The 22,694-nt window shown below is 43.8% G+C and overlaps 1 protein-coding gene and 1 long non-coding RNA gene across 3 annotated transcripts in view; one reads left to right on the forward strand and one right to left on the reverse strand.

The window, feature by feature from the left end:
- The window catches only part of Zfhx3 (zinc finger homeobox 3), a 234,412-nt gene that overhangs the window by 182,814 nt on the left and 28,904 nt on the right, over window positions 1-22,694 (forward strand). The window contains exon 7 of the mRNA XM_033757937.1: window positions 7,083-7,190. Within this exon, the coding sequence (XP_033613828.1) occupies window positions 7,083-7,190 (108 nt within the window). The remainder of the gene's footprint in view (window positions 1-7,082; window positions 7,191-22,694) is intronic.
- Window positions 1-22,694, reverse strand: part of LOC104854057 — a 182,112-nt gene that overhangs the window by 1,223 nt on the left and 158,195 nt on the right. For both annotated transcript variants that reach the window (XR_777967.2, XR_777966.2), the window contains exon 3: window positions 930-1,060. This is a non-coding gene — a long non-coding RNA (uncharacterized LOC104854057). The remainder of the gene's footprint in view (window positions 1-929; window positions 1,061-22,694) is intronic.

A 22,694-nucleotide genomic window follows, 5' to 3' on the forward strand; every position in this document is an offset into this window, starting at 1 on the left:
GGTGGGGTGGAGAATAGGGCAGATTCCTTCAGTGTGGGTTTTCCCGAAAGCCTAGCCATCCTGGGAGGCTGGCAGCCCTCCCCTGGTGACTTTCCGAGCTCTCTGCAGAAATGCCAGGCACGGTGGCCCCAGGTGCATTCAGTAAATGAGTACCTTGCAGCGTGCAGAATTCTTGGGATCACTTACAAGGATGCATGTGGGGAGGAGTTCTTTGCTGGAGGAAGGATGTGTGTCTGAACTTTTCCATGTCCCTCGGTCTCTTCTGCCCACATTCCCTTAACTGTTGGTGGGCCAAATTTGCTTATGGATGCCATCTTTAAGAAGGTGGTTTTGTTTAAACAACTGGTTAGGAGTGTGGCCAATTTCTTAAAGCTATTTCAGTGGGAAAATTACCTGTAGGAACAGTGAGCTAAGTCCTGACTCTTTTCCCCAGTGGGTAAAGAAAGTGGAAAATGCCCAGGGCAGAATCCAGAGGGGACCTGGAGAGGCCAGGCAAGCAGGAGCATAGGAGGCCATTTTTTCTGTCATTCCCGTGCAGAATGTGCTTTCCATTGAATGCCTTGGGCTCTACTAGTGCACTGCAGTTCTGATGTCTATTGGAAAAGAAATGACATCTTGTCCCGAGAAGGTGGGAAAATATTACACTCCTGATGAATAAATGAGCGCTCCCTCCGCAGAGCCCTGCCTGCCCCTCCCACCCTCGCATGCACACCCATTTTTTCTGTCATTCCCGTGCAGAATGTGCTTTCCATTGAATGCCTTGGGCTCTACTAGTGCACTGCAGTTCTGATGTCTATTGGAAAAGAAATGACATCTTGTCCCGAGAAGGTGGGAAAATATTACACTCCTGATGAATAAATGAGCGCTCCCTCCGCAGAGCCCTGCCTGCCCCTCCCACCCTCGCATGCACACCCCCCCGCCCCACTTACCCATCCCGCCTTGATGCTTCCTGCCTGGACTGCAACAGTTGTCTCTCAAGATGTCCCACTCGTCAGTGTTGACGTGGATCCAGGTCCTTTCTTTTGGGATTTGGCATTTTTGCTGATGAATGTATAGTCTACTGCAAGGTAGAAAATGGAATGGACAAAGTTGGACAGCAATTTCAAAAACATTCAGGTGATTGTTCACATGTGACTTCTAGGTAGATTTGTAAATTCTCTGTCATATGTGCATATGTAAGGATATGTAGACACTCTTACTAGGGTGCTAAATGTAAGGTGTGTTAAAAGAATAGTTTGTATTTGTGCTGGTACTATATACCATCTTCATTTATGGGGACATTCCTGGAGCTGAAGTATTATCGTCACCCAGAAACCAAAATTGCTGGAGGTTACCACTCAGGCAGCTTCAAGATACCACAGAATAAAACCAGGGAGTGCACATTTGAGAAGATCTTGGAAATGTGCTGGGTGGCTTGTCTGGATCTGGGTGGCTGTACAGCTGGGGTACAGCCCAGGGCTCATGGAGAATCCCCTACTGGTAGGTCCTCTGGTCACCATTCAGTGAGATCCCACTCGCCAAAATGTCCTAGAGGGAGACTGGCATAGTGAGTGGTCTATAATCGCTGTCAAAGTCACCACCACGAGCCTCTTCATTTCTGGCTAAGACTGGGCTAGAATCAACACACTGGGAATGAGATGGTTGTCTGTCCGGCAGCATTGCCAGTCACATCCTGTTACAAGTTTCTGAGGTAGCAGGACTTTAGTGCACTTAGTGTTGTAGGCCTTAGACTCATCTTTAATATTACAGGGTTTGGTTTGACCTCTGATGGCAAAGTAAAGCATGCATGCTCTAGAATATCTACGGCCAGGAGAAATTTCCCATTGATAACAAGATACCAGAAGGGTTGGACACACCCGAGGGATTTGCCCTTACTTTCCAGGTTGCTTCCCCAGGCCAGACAAGGACAGCTGATTCGTCGGTGCCTACAGTGAGTGACACAGGAGGTAGAGGACCAAGAGAACAAAGCACAGTCTCCGAGTTCCTCCTACCCACCACAGAAACACCAACAGATGCCACTTGTAGCCGCCACCCTCTGTGTCACTCTTGTTGGTCAGAGCATGTGGAGTGTTCAGTCTTTCCTGCCTGCTTTAGTGGTCGTCCTTGGGTTAATTAGGTTGAAAACGGAGAAAGGAAAAGCTTTAACCCTATCTTCAAAGTAAGCAGATTGGTTATTTTGATTTTCAAAGAAGAGGTCCTATATACAATTAAAACTTGTTTCTGGTAAACCTCATTCCAGGAAGGATGAGCTTTTAACAAAAGGCTTTTGACAGCTGCAGGCTATTTCATTTTTTTTAATGCCGAATGAAAAATCAATACATTTTTCTGGGTTATACATATTCAGAACAGGCCTGATATTTCCATTATAATGGAAAGTGGGTGTCTGTGCACATCTCGCCTGTCAGAGCTGCACCACCGCATTCTCCAAGCCACTGCTAAATATTTCAAACCTGATTTGATTGTGGTTCATGACAGCTAATGTTTCTCAGCTCTTGAGCCTGCCGACAGGCAAGCATACTTTATCCACCCCCCCCAAACACCATGCCCCACGTAGAAAAAGGAAAGAACACTTTCATTCTTTGGGGATCACAGATTGGTGTATTATTTAAGTAACACGTTCATGTGAGAGCCTTGGGTACAAACACCCCGATTCTTAGGAGAATTTCCAAATTTCTATCACACCGAGGCACTGTAGGGGCTTTGTCAGGTTTGAATTAATCTACATCATCCTGTTAAGAATTAGGAACGGAGGGAGTAATCTTGATCATTGATTGACTCCCCTTTCCTTCAAGCCTGCAAGCGATTTGTAAAATACCCTCAATGGACACGTCACTAGGCCCCTGTTATTTTGGGGAGCAGTGCCATTTTATAACAATGGGAACATTTCCGTGGGTGACACAGTTGGGGAGTATGTGCACCGGGCTGAGTGCTGACTTCGTGATGATACCACTGCTATTTAGGGCTTCCGCCCTGTGCTCCTTCCACAAACCAATTTCCGGGTGGTTCGTAAAATGGTTACAAATCCCCATGGGGTTGCCAGTTGCCACACACACCTCCTTGAGGACCAGGCGTCTCTATGGATGGGGGAGTCACGCAGTCACCTTTACCAAGATGCTATGCATAGTGTGTATGAAGAGAGAACAGTTTCCATTTGTGATGAGCAAAACCACCTCAGCTGAAAGGAAATCTTCTGGGACTGCGGTTTCATCCTCCCCAAAACCTAAGCTGCCTTAGGAACCTTGCCCTTCGAGAATATATTTATCTGCTGGGATGCTTCCACCTGAGAGCGCTGCCCTTAACAGGAAACGTGAGTGATGGCAGCAGGCTGGGTTTGGCTCAGTGCTAGAAGTACTGTCTGGGAGTTGTGAGAGGAGGTGATGATGGAGATAGCTTTGGTAGAGGCCTTCAGTCACTGTTTTACCTGGTCGTAAAAGGCAGAAAGGACACCTGAACGACCTCCCTGTTTTTCAAGATTTGCTTCTATTTCCCTAGGCCTTTCACATCAAAATAAGACAGACGGGAGAGAGGGTGACTTAGTTTGAGAGCTGCTGTAGGACGGAGCCATCCAAGTGAGCTTCTGCCCGGTCAGTTCCTCTGGGGTCATGGGAAGCTCAGTCCTGTCTGGGATGTGCTGGGCCTCCTGCCTCCTCCCAGGATGAGGGTGGGGCTGGGATCAGAGATGACCTCTATGCCCAGGTCCCGGCCACAGCCTGGAGAAATCATTGGTGGTGGTCTCTGAAATGGTTGGGATGTGAAATGTTATTAGACACTTTCAGGGAGATGGTTCTTTTGGGCCTCTTTTGGCCTGAAAAATGGCTCAGTGGCTGTTGTGTGTTTTGGTGAAGGAAAGCGGCCCCTTCCTCAGTGTGAAAGACAGGATTTTCCAGATTAAAACCCATCATTAGTCCAAGTCTCACTAGTTCCTGCCTTCCGTCAGTAGTTGATACTGTTGAAGAAACAAGAGTATCACCTCTATAAATGACCCCAGTGAGTTGCCACAAACTTCAGGGCAGGATGGGCCGTTGGTGATCTGTGGGCACAACTTCCTCCATTCCGGGCTCTGTCAGCACACGTTCCCTAAGGGAAACAGCAGCCCCAGTAGCTTGGAGTGTAGATAAGGCTGTGTTTCGGAACTGGATGTCCTCGTGTCCCCAGTGACAGACGGCCAAGCTCTTGCATGAGTGCCTGAGGCCTGGCTCATAGTGAAAAGACTTGTTATACACTTTGGGGACCAGTAAAAACACACTTTGTCTGCAAAGCATCACAGGCTTGAGCCATCCAGACAAATTCACAGTTAGTATCCCTGTTTTTAAATCATTTCTTTACCTTTATTGGTATTCAGAGCTCACAGTTTTCGGGTTACTGTCAGCCTGGGCTTTCATCCATTTTAAAGAACTTTGTTCCCCTCTCTCGTCGTTGATGATGATGGTCTAAAGACAGATGGTGTAACTGCTTATGAATGTCCTATTTTATTTTTCCAGGGCCAGACAGTTCACTTGGAGATGTATATTATTTCCACATGCTTAGGTTAGGCGGCCCAGACTTGTCTGCCTCCTGCAGCCAGCTGCCCTCCTGGCCTTGCCATGCGGAGGGCGACACCTGTAGGTTATAGGTGGAACTGCAGGGAAGCTCCTGCTTGGTAAACAGGACCTGGTTTTTAGCTGGGGTGAAGACAACTGATCCCCCTGCAAAGGGAACTGGCTGGTCCAGAAGTTTCTTAGTCTTTTCTCCTTCCATCATGCATATAACAGTGACTTATCCATAAATAATGTTAAAGGTAGGATCTCAAGAAGACTTAATTTGTAAATCTGGAAGAAAAAAAACCTGAACAAAAAAAGAGCAGCAAGACGAAGTAACCTCTGTGGGTAATCCTCTCCGAAGGGGTAGCTGCTTTCATTATCTGCTTGCCAGCAGAGCAGAGAGGGAAGAAAGCAAGGGCCCAAGCAGACGCGCTGAGTAAGGGCTCCAGGGTATTCAGGGAGTACAGTGCAGCGCCCTTGCCCACTGCATCCATGATCTGGTTATTCTTTCGTCTCAATCCTCGGAATAGATTTTGTTTTTTGAAAGGCTCAAGGAACTGGAGTCCGTGCCAGCTGACAGTGAGGTTTTTACTCTGTTCTGCTAGCTGTATGCCACGCGATGCATAGGACATGGGAGATGGCTGCCCAGTAGGTAAATCTTTTCCTTCTCTGCTGTGCAGCGTGTCAGACACTGTTCATCTCCACGTTGGGGTGCTCAGTAGTTTGTGGGTATCAGACTGTCTTCACCCGAGGTGATTGTGTGTGTGCCCACATGCACTAGGAGAAGAAAAACCACTGAGCCATCTCTTTGCTAAAATTTGATTAACATATCAATAATACAGATATTTTATATCACAGCATGTATTGGGACAAATTAGTCCATTTTAAGAGACGTAGCTAACTTGGATAGGTGCAATTTAATAATATTGATGGACTGTATGCCAGCATCACCATTCAAAGATAATTTTATAATTATAGTGTTGAGTTTTATCAAAAGCCTAAAAATGTGCATGGAACATTTTACCTGGGCATAATTAAGATGGTACATATATCATGCTGTGCAACGCGCTTGTTAGTACTCTACTAACACATATGTTTATTTCTCTAGTGAACGATGTGTGGTGTTACTGTTGGGCTGTACAACTGATTAACTTCAAGCCATGATTGCCTGATTTTTCTCTGTGTGAACTAAGGGTGGGGTGGGGAGACTTGATGCTACTTTACTATGCAATGAGACAGAAAGACGGCATTGAAATCTTATATGGAACCTGTGGTTGGAGATTAAAATAAGCAGCAGCTCATTTCATCTGTGTTCTTCATGACCGCCACATAAACTGCCTCCTGTCGGTAATGAAGAAAGAACATTCTTTGACTCCTAGTTAAATAGTCTAGTTGTTGGGCCTCTGTTATCTTTCTGGAAGAGTTAGGAAAATCCATTTCTTCTTCTTTGAGTGTTTTAGAAGCCCTGTGAGGTCAATTATTTTAACTCCTTTTACTTCCTCTCTCTGATAAAATTTAAAGGCTGTTTTCTAGGGGTGTCAGAGGGAGGGCACAATACCTGGATGATTTAAAGGTAGAGGTGGGAGTTGGAGAGCTCTGTGATGGTATCAGGCAGAACCTTAGCCAGCTTTCTAGATTACAGCCTCATCCCTTGTCCCTCCTGGGTCTTATCTGGTAACACACTCAGGTGATAGACATGAACATCCCTGCTCTCATGGCTCTGAACCCAGAAGGGTATGCTCGGAGGAGTCTTCTGATAAATTCATCATTGTGAAAATTATTTTCTTGGTTTGTCTGATTCATTCATTCATGCATGCATGCATTCAAACCAAATGTCCCCATTTGGACAGATGGTGTTTACTAGTTTGGAAATAGCCATTCTTCTTGTGCTACAACACTGCTGACCAAAGAGACATTTCCTGCATTGGTTTAAAACCTATGGTGACTCTGTTCAAATTTCTACCCTTTTGCCTCTCATCACTGATTCTGGCATGCCGGCGAGATGCTGTTGGGTTTCTAGGATTCTTTGTGTTGATGAAATCATGTCACTGATAATTCCATGACTCTTCACAATATGAATAACTTGCAGAAACCTCCCACTACAATCTGGCATGTCGATAGGCACTGCCAGGCCAACCGAGGGCCAGTGGTTGGATCTGGTCTAGTCTGGTGCCAGGGTGCTCTGAGGATGGTGCTAGGTGAGAAGTAAACATGTGGCTCCGTGTTTGCATTTATCAGCACCTTTGGGGTAAAGGTGGAGTTATCACTTCTCCAGGATTGGTTTTTCAGTTGGAAAAGGACAAGTGTGGCATTCAGAATCTATCTGGGAATGCCAGAGGGCGACATGTCTGGAGCAAGTCACAGCCTCGTACCAACTGCTTCTGCAGACTTGGATATACCCTTAGCACAGTCAACCTCCCAGGGACCTCTGGGAAGAGAGAGGAGGGACAGAGTCATTGGCATCGGTGATTTGTGCTTAGTAATTCATTACTAAGAAGAGGAGCATAAGGGTCCTTCATCTTGTTTTTAATCATGGACATTTTTGCTTTTCTTCTATTTCAGAAGAAGCCATTGAAGATGTTGAAGGACCCAGTGAAACGGCTGCTGATCCAGAGGAGCTTGCTAAAGACCAGGACAGTGGAGGCGAGAAAGACCAGAGCAAGTGGACAGGTAGTGTGCATGGCTGCCCTTGAGTCCTGCAGTGCTTCTCCCTTGGAAGAGTGAGGCCAACAGGCCAGGGAATAGATGCCTCCCTAATCAACCCAGAGAAACTGTGTTGGCTGGATAAGGAGAGCAGTTTTGTTTTGCTTTTTTTGAATGGTCACCTTCTGTTTTCTTTATTAAATAATTGTTAAAGTTTTTGGGAGGACCCTAAAACCAACTTGTATATTGAGCTTCCAGGTGTCAGGCTCTGTGTTAGGGGCTTCTGGATTTTTGAGGTCACATTTCTTGGGTAGCCCCTCAGTGTTACTGTTTTGCTCTTTATTTCCTTCTTCCTCTACCGAAGGTCCAGCCAAGAGATTTGTCGTGAGTGTTTGGTTGAAATCACTTCATTCCCAGCCTCAATGTTCTCTAAGGAAGTTGGCAGTGAAGAGTGGTCTTTGTCCTGCTTTTGGGGGTCTGGACAGGGTCTGAATGTTCTTCAGGTGCTGCTCCATCCCCAGGGCCAGCACCCACATGCTGGGTGCTCCCCCAGGGCAGACAGGCAGTACAGCCAGGCAGGAGGACATCTTACTAGAAGCAGAAGAAATTGGAGAGGCCAACATAGGAAGTGCTATTTTTGGAAGAACTGGTGCTCAGAGAAGGGGAACAGCTATTTCTCAAGATGATAAGATTTCTGTATTGAGGAAAAGAAGAGCTGAGACAAAGAAAAAAGCTCAGGTTTTCTGAGGAGGGAGGAGCAAAGGCATTTTTGAGGAGACGGATAAGTCTCAAAAACCAGCACAATAATAAGAGGAAATGATATGACAGGCAACATGAATTATTTTATTTGGTCAATCTAATTATTACTATCATTATTAATATTATAATTCTTGTGTGGGCTTTTTGAGAAAATATTTACCTTCTAAGGTCTGTATTGGTTGGGCCTTTGTTACTTTTCCAGGCAAGACTGTTCTTAAATCATGTTCAGTGTTGGCCTTTACTATTTAAACAAGATACAGAATCTTGGAGAGAGGCCAGAGGAGAGCAATGAAAATGACTGAAGGCTGAGAAATACAGCCTCTGAGGAGAGGCTGAAGAAATTGGGGCTATTCAGCATGGAAAAGAGAAAGTCAAGAGGCAGTGTAATGGCTTCCAAAAATCAGGAGGGATCCAGCAGCGGCTGTGATGTGCAGCTGTTCGGTGTTTCCTGGGAAACAGTGATGGGCCAGAGCTGCAGCTGAATGAACAGAGAGGGGCACCAAGCAGATCTCTCATGGTGCTGCCTCCTGTCCCTTGGGAACTAGGCTCTGTGGGGCCCAGAGGCCTGTCCTCAAGGTAACCCTGAGGGCTAGTGTCGAACCTGCTGGGGAGAATTTGTGTGATAGGGTGGTGTGGAGGATGGACATCTGTGCTCAGTGGTCCCCTGGATGTCGTAGGGGGGGCGTATTCTCTGCCTGAACCAAGATCTGGGATTTTGTTACAATATTAAAGGATCTAAACAAATGGTTCCGTTGGCAGTCAGACATTGGACTGGAGGAGGTGAACAGGGGAGAGGATTTCACCTACGCGGTTTAAAGCCTGGGTGACCTTCTGGGCCCTCTCTTTGTTGCCGCGATTTGAGTTGTCGGTTTCTGATCATGACTGTGCCCCATACTAGCCATGTGACTTCGCTTAAGGTCCCTTAACCTCTGCGCCTCAGTTTCATCACATGAGATAGGGATTAAAACCAGTACCTGTTGCCATAGAACTGCTGCGAGGCATCTGTGAATGTGGGAAGCATAGAACAGTGTGCAGTATGAAGTAGGCTCTGTGAAAGGAGTTCAATAGCTTAGTTAAACAAGATGAGGAAAACTAAGTAGCGGTTTTCTCTTTGGCCCTCCATTTGAATGTAAAACTGATCCTGGCAGCATGTGGCTTCTGGGAATTTTGAAAAGCTGGTAGGATCATGTAAATGATATTTCATGCATATGTTTCTTGTATTCTGTGTGCTGAGTGCTACGAAAACAATGAAAAGTAGCCACTGCTTGCAAAGCTCCTACTACGCGTAGTACTTTTCTGTGTGCTTCTCAAAGCCTTACAACTGGTATAGAGCAGGCTTTGTTGAGGGCAATTCAGTGAAATCATATCCAAAGTGTTTGTAATTCAGTGGGAGTATGTCTTCCTAGTGCTAGTGGACACAATCAAGAGACTACTAAAAGATGTAAAATGAGTACCGTAAAAAACTAAAGTCCTTAATAAGGCTTCGCTTTCTCACGCATTTATTCAAGCAACAGGCCGACTGAATCTTTACCTCTGAAAGACAGAAAGAACGAATACGAGTGAATGAATAACTCAAGAGGTGCACCTTGCCAGATGCACAGTGGTAGAAAGAGACGGGAAAATTCTTTCCCGACTCCTGCAAATGATCTTTTGACCCAAAGCATACTTTTGTCTATACCGTCTGAGTGTGTAAGGACGGGCTTTATTAAGGTACTTGGGCCACTTTGATCCAGGAATCGATATAGGTGCACGCAACCTCGTCTGAGCTTTCTTTTGGATCCTTAGTATTTTATATAAAATATCTACATTTGTTCCATTTATTCCCTAAATTGAGCTGTTCCTAGCTGATTAAATGTGATGGGAAGTACTTCCTTCTGGCAAATAAATAGTGATTTCACAATTTGTTCTGTTGATTAGTGGCTGCTCATGATGCAGAGTAATAATATTTCAAATGGGCCTGGATAATTGGCATTTTCTCAGCTATTGATTTTGTTTGTAGGGTTTGGGGGTTTGTGCAGGAATGGGTAATCTTTACTAAAACTTTTTAGCTATTTATTTTTTACTGGAGTGGGACTCCTGACTTCCTTTTTGGGTGTCCGTCTTTGGGATTCATTTATGTAGATGTGCACCACCATGGGTGGCAGCAAAATGAGCAAGATAGTGATTTGAATCACAGCAGGGTTAATTCTGTGATCAATGGCTGAGTCGCCACTGCGTGTGGGGCACCAGGCAAAGTTCTGCTCATGGCAAGTTCAGTGGGAATAGAGACCTTGCCTTTGGGAAGTGTAACAGAACTGGGGATTGCAGGAATGCCCGTCTGGATTACTATAGATCAGCACTGTCCAGTGGAACTTGTGCGCTGAAGAAAATGTTCAGCATCTGTGCTGGACAATACAGTGGTCACTAGTAGTACGCAGAAGAACTGAATTTTAAATGTTATTTCAGTTTAATGAATTCAAATTTAAAGCCACATATGCAGTTAATACTCAAAAGGAATAAAAGTAGCCCTGAGAGACTGCATCGCAGGTGTAACACTGTGGATGATAGAAGGCTCAGTCAAGCTCTAACCCCATCCTAGGCACCATTTTTGTGTTTCATGCTTGTTCTTCCTGACACACGTGCCATGATTGCTCGCAGGTGCACAGGTACCGCTTCCCACGGCCCTTGGGTCCGCCAAGTGTGCTGAAGGCTTCTGATGCAGATCAGTTGCAGCTTTAATCTGTTTATCCCCACTTGCTGTCAATTTCCATGTGGACCATGATGTGAAACAAAGCTTGGAAGGACTGCTTTCTGTACATTATCTCGTTTGAGTCTCATCCCTACTCTGTGAGCTAGATGTTATAAATAACCTCCCTCCCACCCCTGCCATTCTGCAGGTATGAAAATTGAGCCCTAGAGAACTCCAGCAAGTTGCCAAATGGGATACAAATAGGTTAAGACTTGCATTCTGCTTTGCCACCTACTCAAGCCTAGGACACAGCCCAAGCCCTTACCAGCTTGCTGTGCCACTCTCCGAGAATGAATGTTCAGTCTCACCATCTGATCTAGTTTTCCTCTCCACTGTAGCATGAGGAGTTGCACTTTTCCAGGGTTGTGCAGTGAGAAGATTAATACAGCAAACATCTCTGTGTTCAAGACAAACTAGACTGGCAGTCAGGAACATGCCGTTTAATGAGTCAGGTCATGTTCAGTCTGAAAGCAGGCTGGTGTCATGGGGAAAATCTCATAGATTTGGAGTGAGGAAGCCCATCAGCTAATGCATGACCTTGGTTGAGGGACTTGGAATTCTGGTAGCCTGGGGTATCTGATCTGTGAGACATGGAAGTGACAACCCCAGTCCCAGCCACCTGCAGGTTCCATGATGGTGAGTGGTGGCATAAAGACAAGCCCTTGGTAAAGGAGTACAGTTAGTCCAGGTAAATGTGAAGTTCTCTCATGGGCCAGTGGGAGGGGAAGGGGCGAGGAAGACATAGGAATGTTCTCTGAAGCAAATCCTGTTTCCTACTGCACAGCCATTTTCACTGTCCAACTTTGTGGTTTTCCTTTTGAAATTCAAGAGTGACCCCATGTTTATCTTTTACCAGAGTGGATTTGAATGTGTGTGCTCTAGATTGAAGAGCCCCCAGTGTCAACCACTAAACAATGATTAATGCAATGATTAGCCAATCAATCATTACTTGCTGTAAATTAAGTGATATACAATTAATGTGATACTTTATCACCAATAATTAGGGGGAAAAATTGAACTCTTGGCAAAGAATCATAGCAAGATGGTTATTTAAATGCTGTAACCGCCATGGTTTGTAGCCACAGAGCACCACGCTGGGTGCAGTTAAAGTAATTTGAGACATGATGACCAGGGGGTATTGGTGCTTTTTTAAAAGGAAAGTGGGGTAGGGTAGAGAGCTAGCTTGGCTTAAAATGACACTATGTTAAGGTTTCAGAACTCTCTAACTGATGTCCATATGTATATTTCTGTAAAATTTTCAGTTAAAAATGTAGTTTGAGTGTTTTCTAGAAGATGGGACTGCAGGGATTTTACTTTTTTTTTTTTTAAACATCCACAGTGCTCACCTAACACAGAGCAATTAGTGCAGCAGAGCGTCCCTGATTTGAATCTGTGGACGATTGCTATTAAAGGCGGTATTAACGGGCTGGCAAGGTCTGGGCAACTGCCAGGGAAGAGTGTGTTTACAGAATATGGGGCTGGCAGGCATGCTTTCAATCGGATTTGACGTGTTTAACATAAATGTATAGTGTATGGCTCTTGCTGCCTATGAATAATTCCTACAGACCCACTACCTTTCCAATTACTGAGGTTAGAAAAAAAAAAAAAGCAGGTCAAGAACATCCTGGTGGAAATCTATTACCAGCCCTCCCTGCATTCTCCTTGTTGTTTACAACTTTGTATAAATAGAGATGCCATTGTATGGGGAACTTAGTGCCTGAAATGTAATCTGTGACAGAAAATGGAAAGGGGATGAAAAAAAAAGTGCTGTCCCCCAATCAAATCTATAAAGATAAAAGAAGGTATTGCTAAGAGGAAGAGTTGTAATAGGAAAATCACTGGCCTAGTAGGAATTAGAAGCCCAGAGTTCAAGGCCTGGTTCTGCCAGTATGATTACCTGCACAAACTTTGGTCTTTGGACCTCACTGTAGAATGACAGGTTGGACTAAGTGGGTTCTTATAATTCGGGAACTCCATAAGTATATAATTGGAAAAGGGCAGTTGCAGAGTAATATAAACCTCAAAGAGTATCAATTACTAGATTACTACACTGGTAACTTTCAAAGATTCCCTTAGTCTGTGGCTAGTTAATCAACATGGATCCAAAGCCTAGACAGACGGTTCAAATAGACTTTGTCCACAGAGATTGGACGACAAGCACCAAACTGGTATTTTTCCGTGGGTTATCACTGCACTACATATGCTCATCTCATTCTGTGTCATTGCGACTGGTCACACTGTGCTGTCAGAGATGGAATGACGTGGGCATCAGTGGAGGAGTTCAGATTCTCAAGTGCGTGCACCAGTACACAGGCTTGTGTGGCTGGAGACCGGGCCGTTCACCACCACCAGGCTGCTGACGCAGTCATTTCAGTCCTTCAGACTTGTGGGTCCATTTCTCCGTCTCACTCAAAAGTAGATTTGTCTTTGCTGAAGAGCGCATGTAAGGGAGCGCCGGGAGCCCAGCTTGCACAGCCCCTCTGTGATACACATTCCTGCCGGTGGAAACCGTTTTTGGGGTTTTATTTATTTATTTTTTTTGTACATGCGGATTGTGTGGCCATGTCAGCTTTTTCAGTATAACTTGGCTACAAAGTCACTGCAGGCAGAAGTCTGTCTCACAATTGAAAACAAACTGTTTTTATGTGGGAAGTAAAAATAGATAGAGGGTGTGGTATATATGTGGACTTGCTTGAATTCCAGTAATGCAAAGGCTTTCGTTTTGAGGATTTGTATCTTTAAGTCAGGAGAGAGTTAAGTACTACATCAATGAGCAAATATTTTTGTGCAGAGATGCAAAAAAGGTAAGGAATTTTTTTCTACAAGTCTCATATGTAATCACATAATTATGGCCCAGTGTAATGAAAATTATGATCAAGATATAGATAAGGGGCAGTAAAAATGCAAATTAAGGAGCAAATCATGTTCATCACTATAGAAAATACCTTACAGATTTGCATATGATTCTTTTAAAAGTGGCTGTGGTAATCTTCCTTGTTCTGTTCCACTTTTAGCTTTCGTGGTGATAGGGCAGCACCTCTGGTGTTAGAATCATGATCAGGACTTTTAGAAAAATTACCATAGTGCCTTTCTCATGAGATATCAGCATACTTAGGCTCTCGTATTTTTCTTGGGTGAAGTGTTATCTTTACTTTGTAGGCTGTAGAACTAGTGGAACTAGTGAAATCCATAGATGATGAACTCCTGAGTATCAGAGCTATGATCAAAACCCAGTTTATTAAAAAAAACAAAACAACAACAAAAATAGCAACAACAACAACCCCATTTGCACGGTATCTTTAGAATATTATAAAGCCAAAGGACATACAACAAAGTTGTTTTTATCATATGTAAAGACTACAGGGGAGAATTCATAAATGCTGCACTTCTCTGCCAAAGAGCACATTCACCTGTTCATGATCAGGGACTCTGGCCTTCATTGGCTTTGATAATTTCTAGCACTTAGGTGTGTACATTGTCTGGATGTCTCATTAGCAAACAGTCGGTAAAATCACATGAGTTATTTCTTCTTTGTGTTTTGTGAATGTCAAACCTATAGGTTAGCAGTATTGTTCTTTATTGCTCTATAAAAGTGGCAAATTTAGAGTGTCTGTACTTATCCTAAAAAGCAGGCCTCTCTCTCTCTCTCCTTCACTCTACAGTCTTGTGTGACCTGTGTTATTTCCATGATACTTCTCAAAATGAAACCATAGCAACAAATGTTGGAGCTCTCGCGATGCACTAGCCTCTGCAGCAGGCCATTTGTCATCTGCTCTTTCACAAGCCTCACAGAGACCCTCGGAGTACACACTGTACTCCACTGATAGATGAGGAAACTGAAAGTTCAGTGCAGTCAAGTCCATGCTTGAAGTCATACAGCCAGCATCTGAACCCAAGGTGTGACCAGCACTGCAAACGACTGTGCTTTAGTACTTCACAGGGAGAACTAGCACCTTCATGTTAAGGAAACTCAACCACAGGGAAGACAATGTGAAAAATATCCCTTCCTAAAGAGTCTCTAAAGTTGTGGGGGAACCACTTCCTCACCCCTCACACAGATCACTTACCCTTGGCTTTTAGGATGCTATGAACAAGCCAAACGCAGACCCTGTGAGACTGGGAGAAATATTCACGTAAACATCTGTGCTGTACAAAATACCAAGGGAAGAGAACTCTAGGTTCTTGGTGCTTTAAACCTATAGGGGAGAATGAAGAAATAGTCCCATTTTCCAGTCCCTCATAGGTCTGAGTGGTACCTTTCTTCCCTAAACACAAATTTTCACTGTCCTATTAAACTTGGCAAGTATGGGAAAAGTTGATTTATCAGGATAATGAGAAGCTATGTTCAGCAGTTCTTTGTGTCTATCACCATACTGGACACACCCCAGATTTTACGTGTCTGTTTTTCACAAGTTTGATTTTTACTCTTAAAATTTAGCAAACAACAAAGATGAGTCTGGAATGGAGAAAAAGCTAGCATTGTCATATTCTACTCTGGAAATCCATGCCTTTTGGGGCCCAGAGAACCTACCTAACCTAATTAATATTTGATTCAGTGGTGACTGAATGAGCTTCTCTTAATTAATTTTGGCCTGGTCCCATGACTGACTGGCAGTACCACTGGTTTTGATCTGTCTTACACCTCTGGGTGTTTTCCTGTTTCAGTTCAGGGGTCTCTAAGGTCTTTCCTGCTCTCATTATCTCCCAAGTCTGTGGTCACTCCAAGCCAGGGGGCAGTGTGATAAGTGTAGAACTCAGTATGTCCTCCAACTGTAGCCACAGCTGCAGATGGCACCTGAGGACAGCTCAGGAGGCTATGCTAGGGGAGAACAGATACTTTGGGGAACTTACAGGAGGACACAGGCTGACAGGCTGACTAGCTGACTAACTCAGAGTTGGGAATCAGGAATGTTTATCAGGTCTCCAATTGCATGAGCTAAGCTTGTGGTGGGCCTGCATCTAGAAGTTATTAAATAGAACAACAGATGACACTGGTCTAAATGAGGTGGTTGTCTCTCTTTTAACAGGTGGCTCATGCACAAACCTGACACAGAGGGAGCAAAGCATCTTGAAACTGCAATGCAAGATGTCCTTTGGGGAGCTCAAATCAGTGTAGTTAAGCAGCCTTATGCATATTTCAACAAGGAATTAGCACAACAGATTGATGTCTCTGATGTAGGGCTTAGTACTATTTTCTCCGCAGTGATGTAGAGCAAGCAGCAGCATCTACCAGTCAGCATGGGCCCACCATTCTACCTCACGGCTTCACTGCTGGGAAAGCAGTGGCCCCACAGCTTGGCACTTGACCCCCCACTCTTAGAGCGCTGACTTGTACACACAGTGAGTGGCTAATGTGATATGTGGATTCATCTAGGGCTGAAGCAAAGGCAGCATTAAACTAGTATGGCCTGCAGGTGCCTAGACCAGGGGAGCCTGCAGTACAAAAGATATTTCCTCTTTGTGCAAGGTGGAAAGAGCCCACAGCTATTTATTTGTCCTCTTCTCGTAAAGGGTCTCCAGGACACTGGGCAAGAATGAGATTTCGGTAAATAAGGCAGCCTATCTGTATTTTCGATAATATTGCTAACAATGCATAGAGATTATTCCTTCTGAATTTCTGGCTTTGAAAAGGTGCTGCATTTGCTTTTAGGGTGAGCATGTTCCTTGTGGGACAGTCGTATTTAATCCTTTACTTTTGGTCTGAGGGAGAAGACATTTAGGCTTTGAGGCCAGGCCTACCTTCCCTTCCCACTGTAGATGAGTGTCATGTGATCAGATTAATTGGAAAGTGGACTCACATATCTGCCCATGCCTGCTGGGTCCTCATTTAATTCTAGTCAGATCACAAAACAGTATGGCTCCCACCAGTTACAGAAAGCTTTGGTTCTGGCAGATGTTCTCAAAGTCTGGTCCCTGGAACATCAGCATTACCTGGGAACTTACTGGAAGTACAAATTGTGTGACTCAGACCCACTGATCAGAAACTCTGGGGTGGGGCTTGTGGTCAGTGTGGTAATGAGCCCTCCAGGGCATTCTGATGCATTGTGGAGTTTGAGAGCCTCAGGGCTGCTGTCTCATTGACAAGCTGAGGATTTTGAGCCCTGTTTCTTCTTTTAACTGGACAACAAGACAGAAGAGCGGCCTGGAGGACATCCTGAATCTTGGACTTGTGGTCCTGGATGACAAGATGGGGAGTAGGAGGGGAAAAAGTGGCCAGAGAGACAGGTCAGGTTGCAATGAGAAGTGATTGAAGGCTGAAAATCTTTAACTAGGTGGGTTAATGATTAACATGGGTGAAGGGTACTGAATCCTCTGTATACCTGAACTGTTCTTGCCAAATTCTTATAATTTATTTCCAGACAAAATAATAATACCCAAGAGCTACTGGATTTTATCAAAGCACTGACCTATCTCATTCATATTAAAAGTTCCCCTAACAGTTATCCCCATCCGTGATATAATTCAAATTTTCTTTGAAATGTTGTCTAGAAACAAAAAGTCACACGAGATCAATAGGTCTTGCAATACCTGTGTCAGCATACTCTTCTGCTTTTGGGGTTAGGGTACTTCTCTAAATGCTTTCTAGAAATGTACAGAGCAACCTGGTTTGCAGTTCCATTCCCAGAGTAAGACTGTGTTCTCAATCTCAGTAGGCTTCATATGGGGCAGGGAAAAAAACGCCACAAGTTCTTTTCAGCCAAGGCATGTAGACCAGCACCTGCTAGGCGTTCATGTGCATACCTCTGCTTCCCACAAGGTCTCCTCTGTTTCTCTTTTGAAACATCATTAAGTGCCTCATTGGAGGCTGAATGAGACCATGCATGTTTAAAGACCAAGTTGGCAGCAAAGCAGAGGAAGGAACTGTTGTTGTCTGTATTAGGAGAGGAAGAGAATTTAGCCAGATCTCTGGCCACTTGTCAAGTGCAGTAGCTCCACAGAAGATGTTAGTAAGAAAGTCCAGCCTGTCCTCTGGGAAGGAATTTCAAGCTTAGCTCTGCTTTCATTGATAGTGCGATCACAAAGTCTAGTATTTCTGGTGTTGAGAGGGAATGTGAGGTCGATGAGAAGCTGAAGGAGAAGGGTTATGGAAAGAACTCACTAAACATTTCGTTTAACTGTAATTACCTGAATGACCATTTTCAGATCAGGTAAAATGTCTGTGTCTAGTGTTCTGTGGTAGGTATTCCAACTCAAACACTGATTATGGGGTTGTGTGGGAAAAAATGTTTTCCCCTAGTCAATGGAGATAGATAAAACATTGCTGTAAATTTCTGGGGCAGGTGGCAAGCTGGTTTACGGAATGCAAGGCGGTGAGAACTTCTGGCTTACGGAAAGTAGCATGAATTAATAATCATTTAATTGGCTCCTCCATTATGTTGCAGGTTTGGGAGATGGAAGTTTAGATGGAGGGGCTGTCAGTGGTACTTTAGCTAAGAGTCTGATGGTTGAAAAGTGGTGGTGGGGGCTGCCTTTGGACTTTCTGCAAAGATCCAATATCAGGTAGTGTCCAGGGCCCTCAAAGGACCTTAGGACCCCCAAAAGGAAGAGGATCAGCACTTTGGTGAACACCATCTCCAAGTGCCATTCTACCATGAACAGAGGAAGAACAGAAGAAACTTCACAGCAACTGGGACAGCTCAGTGTCTACTATGATCTTCCCAAGGGAGGTGTCTGGCCTGAGGGAGGTAGCCTGCAGCGTAGAATGCCCACCATGCCAACAGCTCCGTTGGTGTGCAAAGTGAGTAGATGGATCTTGCTCAGGAAACACAGAAACTAACTCTACCAGTACTTGGGTTTTCTTGGAAGGCAAGTAGGTGTCCTGGCTAATAATTAGAGGAGATAAAACTGGGTACCTTAAGATTCTGTTTTTACTTTGTTTCTGGTTTTTCCTCGAGTTTTTCAATAAGTAGCCTTCTCTGGCTTCAGAGTCTAGCTCATGTCACCAGTTTAGAAATGAGGCCTGTGTTGGCATTAAGTCTACTGGAATTGCACATAGAGCTCTTTTAAGTTTTCTGTGGCCAAATTTCAGTGATTCCAACTTGGATTTCCTTAGTGAACATTGGGATTGCCTGAGACTTTGTTCTAGGAAGAGTGTTTATATCAGGTGAAGTGTTAGAGGACCCTGAATGTTTACTGTGTTTCTAACAGAGTTGGCCTCTTTATAAACCCTCTGAGTGATACTGTTGTTACATATTCTTTAAAGCATGTCACTTCCAACGTAAAGTTTTGATAGCCTTGTTTTAATTATTCTGTGTGCATGAAGTGATTTCTGGAGAGCTTTTTTGGAGGTTCTAGAAGGGGAGTGCAGCTACTTGTATATCCCTGACCAAGGAAACAGTCCTCTTTCCGGGGGGTAGTTGTTGCAGGGAGGTGGTGTTGTCCTTATCAACAGATTGAGCGTCCAGTTGAGCATGCAGCTTCAGGAGGGACACGCGAGGAGTCGTGAGGGAGGAAGGGGACACCCAGCCAGCCATCTGAATCAACCCTGGCTATCAATAGGGTGACGGATGCCATGCAGCCAGATCAATCTCACATAAAGCCATTTCTTAAAAATCACAGACAAAACTGACATGAATTCAAATAGGTTCTCTCTTCTGTTCCCTCTGATTTGTATGAGAAGAGGGTGGGTGACTTTTTTAAATAATTGTTTTTAGAAGTTAAATACTTCCCAAACAAATGCAATAAAGTCAAAGGCTTTATGAAGGTTTGTGTCCATGCATAAATAATCCCCCCTCAGGAAGCTATGCATTGATGACTGTTTCCCATTGAAATGATTTTTCTTTCTTGCTTAAAATGTAGAAAAACCTAAGAAAGTAAAATGAAGAATCATGAATCATACCAGCCTCTTTTAGTATTGGTCTTTGTCAGTTTTAGTGGCCCTCTCATCACAGCTTCAAGGGAAGTAGGGAGTCTTGGCCCAGAAAGCTAAACCTGCACTTTGTGAATAGAGATGTATGCCTGCGCTTTGTGTGCAAGTTGGATCGGACAGCCATAACTCCTCATGACTGAGCGAGTGCTTTTCTTCACTCCTGTGAAAGTGTGTGGCAAGGAATTCACAGTTCATGTCATGCTAAGTTTCATTTGCAGTCTGACCCAGCATTTCGTTGTCACAATATCCGATTTACCTTGCTTTCTAGAATATGTCATTTACAGCACACTCATGTGATTCCTTACCACATTTTGATCTCCTTTGAAATGCTACGAACCCAGCATGTTGCCTATGAAAGATTCGTCAAGACTTAGCACATATTTTCATATGACATAACTGCCAAAATAAGAAAATTTGCTTTAACTGTCAAAGTAAAAATATACCGCCTGATGTTTTGCTCAGTGTGGATCCAAATACCAGCTTTTTCATGGGCAGCAGAATTTAAATTCTAACCCATTTAATTGTAATATTAAAAATATAACTACATGATATACTTAGAAAACGGCCCGTGATGTTATCACCTAAATACTAATATCATTTTCTTCTAATTTTTGTTCTAATTCCTTTTTATATACCTATAGTGTGATATGATTCATATTTTATCTTACTCTTTTCTGATTTACATTTGCAGTGATCTTTCTATATTGCTTCACTGCTGTCATTTTTTATGCCTTTCTTATATGCAACAGCGTAGCTATACATTATTTACCTACTTATACCATGTCCTGTTCTAAGATAAATTATACTGTTTCCAGTTCACTTTATCCTTATAAAAATTGCTATAGTGACCCTTCAAGTTGTTTGGGTTTTTCATTGCCTGTATTTTGTTGCCAAAGATTCCAGGTACTGATTGTTTAAATCATGTCTTATCTCTGGAGCACATCTATTTCTTTTTCACTAATGTGACATCATAGCAGACTTAAAGTGACCAGTAATTGATTTTTTAATGGTGTTTTCTATATTGTGACATCTCTTCTGAAGTTTAAGTTAAAGTTTAGAAAAGTCTTCAAAGCAGAATACCGCAGTACTTTCTTTGTTGTTATTCATACAACCTCATTTCCTTTATGCCTGCCACGTATGCCAGTGACAGAAGTGCAGCAGAAATTGATTTTGCAGTTGTACAGAGAGAAGCTTGAGAGAGCCTCTGACTGTCTGTGGCCTGTGATAAGCCTGCATCTAGCATGTTGATGGAGAACTTGTACAACTCTTTGCCCCTCTGCAGAAACTGTACAAACATTTCCTTACTGGATCTTGATGGGGATTGATGTTTGAATGTCTGAGGTCAAGCTAGGGAGTGGCCTGTGTCAGCTACATTTAACCTCATTCCTCACTGGGAACAGTGCCCATGCCCCTCTGCTCCCAGGGAAACACCGTGAGATCCGAATTGGGTGTTGTTTGTAGTCTGTTATAAGAATGGCATTAGTTTGTTTTAAGAGAGGAGCTAGTGAGCTGTAAGTGGTTCATGTCCACTTCTAGATAGATTTAGTCAGATCTGATCAAATAAAGATGCAATTTGTCTTGGATCTGAAATGAACCCCAGGTTTGTGAACCAATGGATACACATTATAGTGGGGTTGTTGTGTTACTGGGAAGAAAGAGGAATGTGTGAATGAGAGCTGATTTTATTTTTTAAAATACTCTGTGGTGGCTCCTTTGCTCAAGCTCACCAAGGCACTATGCAGAGCAGTTGTGCGGGGGGTGTTAAATAAAGCTTCCCTTTCAGTGGAAGGGGGGAATAGTGGCTTTGTCAAACCTGAATTATCTCACTTCTGTAACCTCACCACAGCTCATGCACTCAGGATTGAAGAAAGAGGGTGGACTCTGGTTCTATTCAGAGACTGACCCAGCCCTGGGCTACTACGTTTGCTATTCAGCTCCAAGACAGTGAGATGATTTGGGTGGGCTCAGCTTCAATGCCCATTTAGTCACTGCTGAGCCAGCAGTGGGGTGTAGTGGTGGGCAGGGGGAAGCACTTGTAAGGTGGCGTCATCCTGTAAAAGAAGCTGTCTCTCGGGCTGATAGTCTAACAGAAACATGGGGGATGGGTGTTTGGAATGGACTCATCTCTTGGCTTGCTCCTGTTGGAAGAAGCAGCAGCTAAGTGGGCCTTTTCCTCTTCTAAAGGAACCTAGCCTAATGCTTACCAGTTAGGAGTGGAAGTAGGAAAGGGGCAGGGGATGATTGTAACAAGTAAACATCTAAGTAAGTATCATTTTATACAACCGCTCACCATCTTTAGAATGTATTGGAAGACTCAATACACAGAAGGTAAGCACTATGCAAAAATAAAAATGATGGAGAACCTTCTGGAGGCAAAGGAAACTTGAGTCCCTGAAACGTTAAAGCCTGCCGTTGTGAGAGGGTTTAGGCAGGAGCCCATCACACTGCAAGGTCTAAACCCTGCAGTGCAGGGTTCTGTAGGATCAGGCCCAAGGGGGTCAGGAGATGGGAAGTGGGCCATGGGGGAACTGGTCTGGGATGTTACAGCACCTAGTTAATCGGCAGCCAGTCCATCACATTAAATTTCCAGCCGTCATGTATTACCTTTCAAGTGAAAATGAATAACTCCCATTAAGAGCAAAATGGGTTTGAAGTCGATTCGAGACAGATTAAAGTACTGTTATGAATCTATGTGTTGGGAGGAGGAGGGGTCTATGTGTAATATGCTTGTCCTTGTACTTTTTAAATAATAGATGTCCTCCAAACTTATGTAGACCAGGTTACCAAGACATGGGGGTTAAAAGTCACAAGATGTGCATTCTGAGAAGAGCATCAACTTCCTGGAATATTTTCTGTATTTGGCAGGGGTTTTTTTTCAAAATTATTTTGTGGCCTTATGATTTTAATGAATAAAATGGGTTTTCCAAAATTGTTTATTAAAGTGTGCATCTGCAGTGACAACACCTTAGCGTCCAGGACAGAACAAATTTTCAAGGTGAACATAAAGTGAAAGTACATGCTACACAAGTAAACGGGGTGAGACAGAAAGCAGAAAATTAGGCTTTCTAAGCCAGTGACCTAAATGCTGACTCACAGTATTTGTTGATGACAGCATTGGGTATATACATCCTTACTACCATTTTCAGGGTTCTTTTTTTTTTTTTTTTTTTTTTTG

This window comes from Fukomys damarensis, unplaced genomic scaffold (genome assembly GCF_012274545.1).
Source record: "Fukomys damarensis isolate Sample0158 unplaced genomic scaffold, DMR_v1.0_HiC HiC_scaffold_32, whole genome shotgun sequence".
NCBI lineage: Eukaryota > Metazoa > Chordata > Mammalia > Rodentia > Bathyergidae > Fukomys > Fukomys damarensis.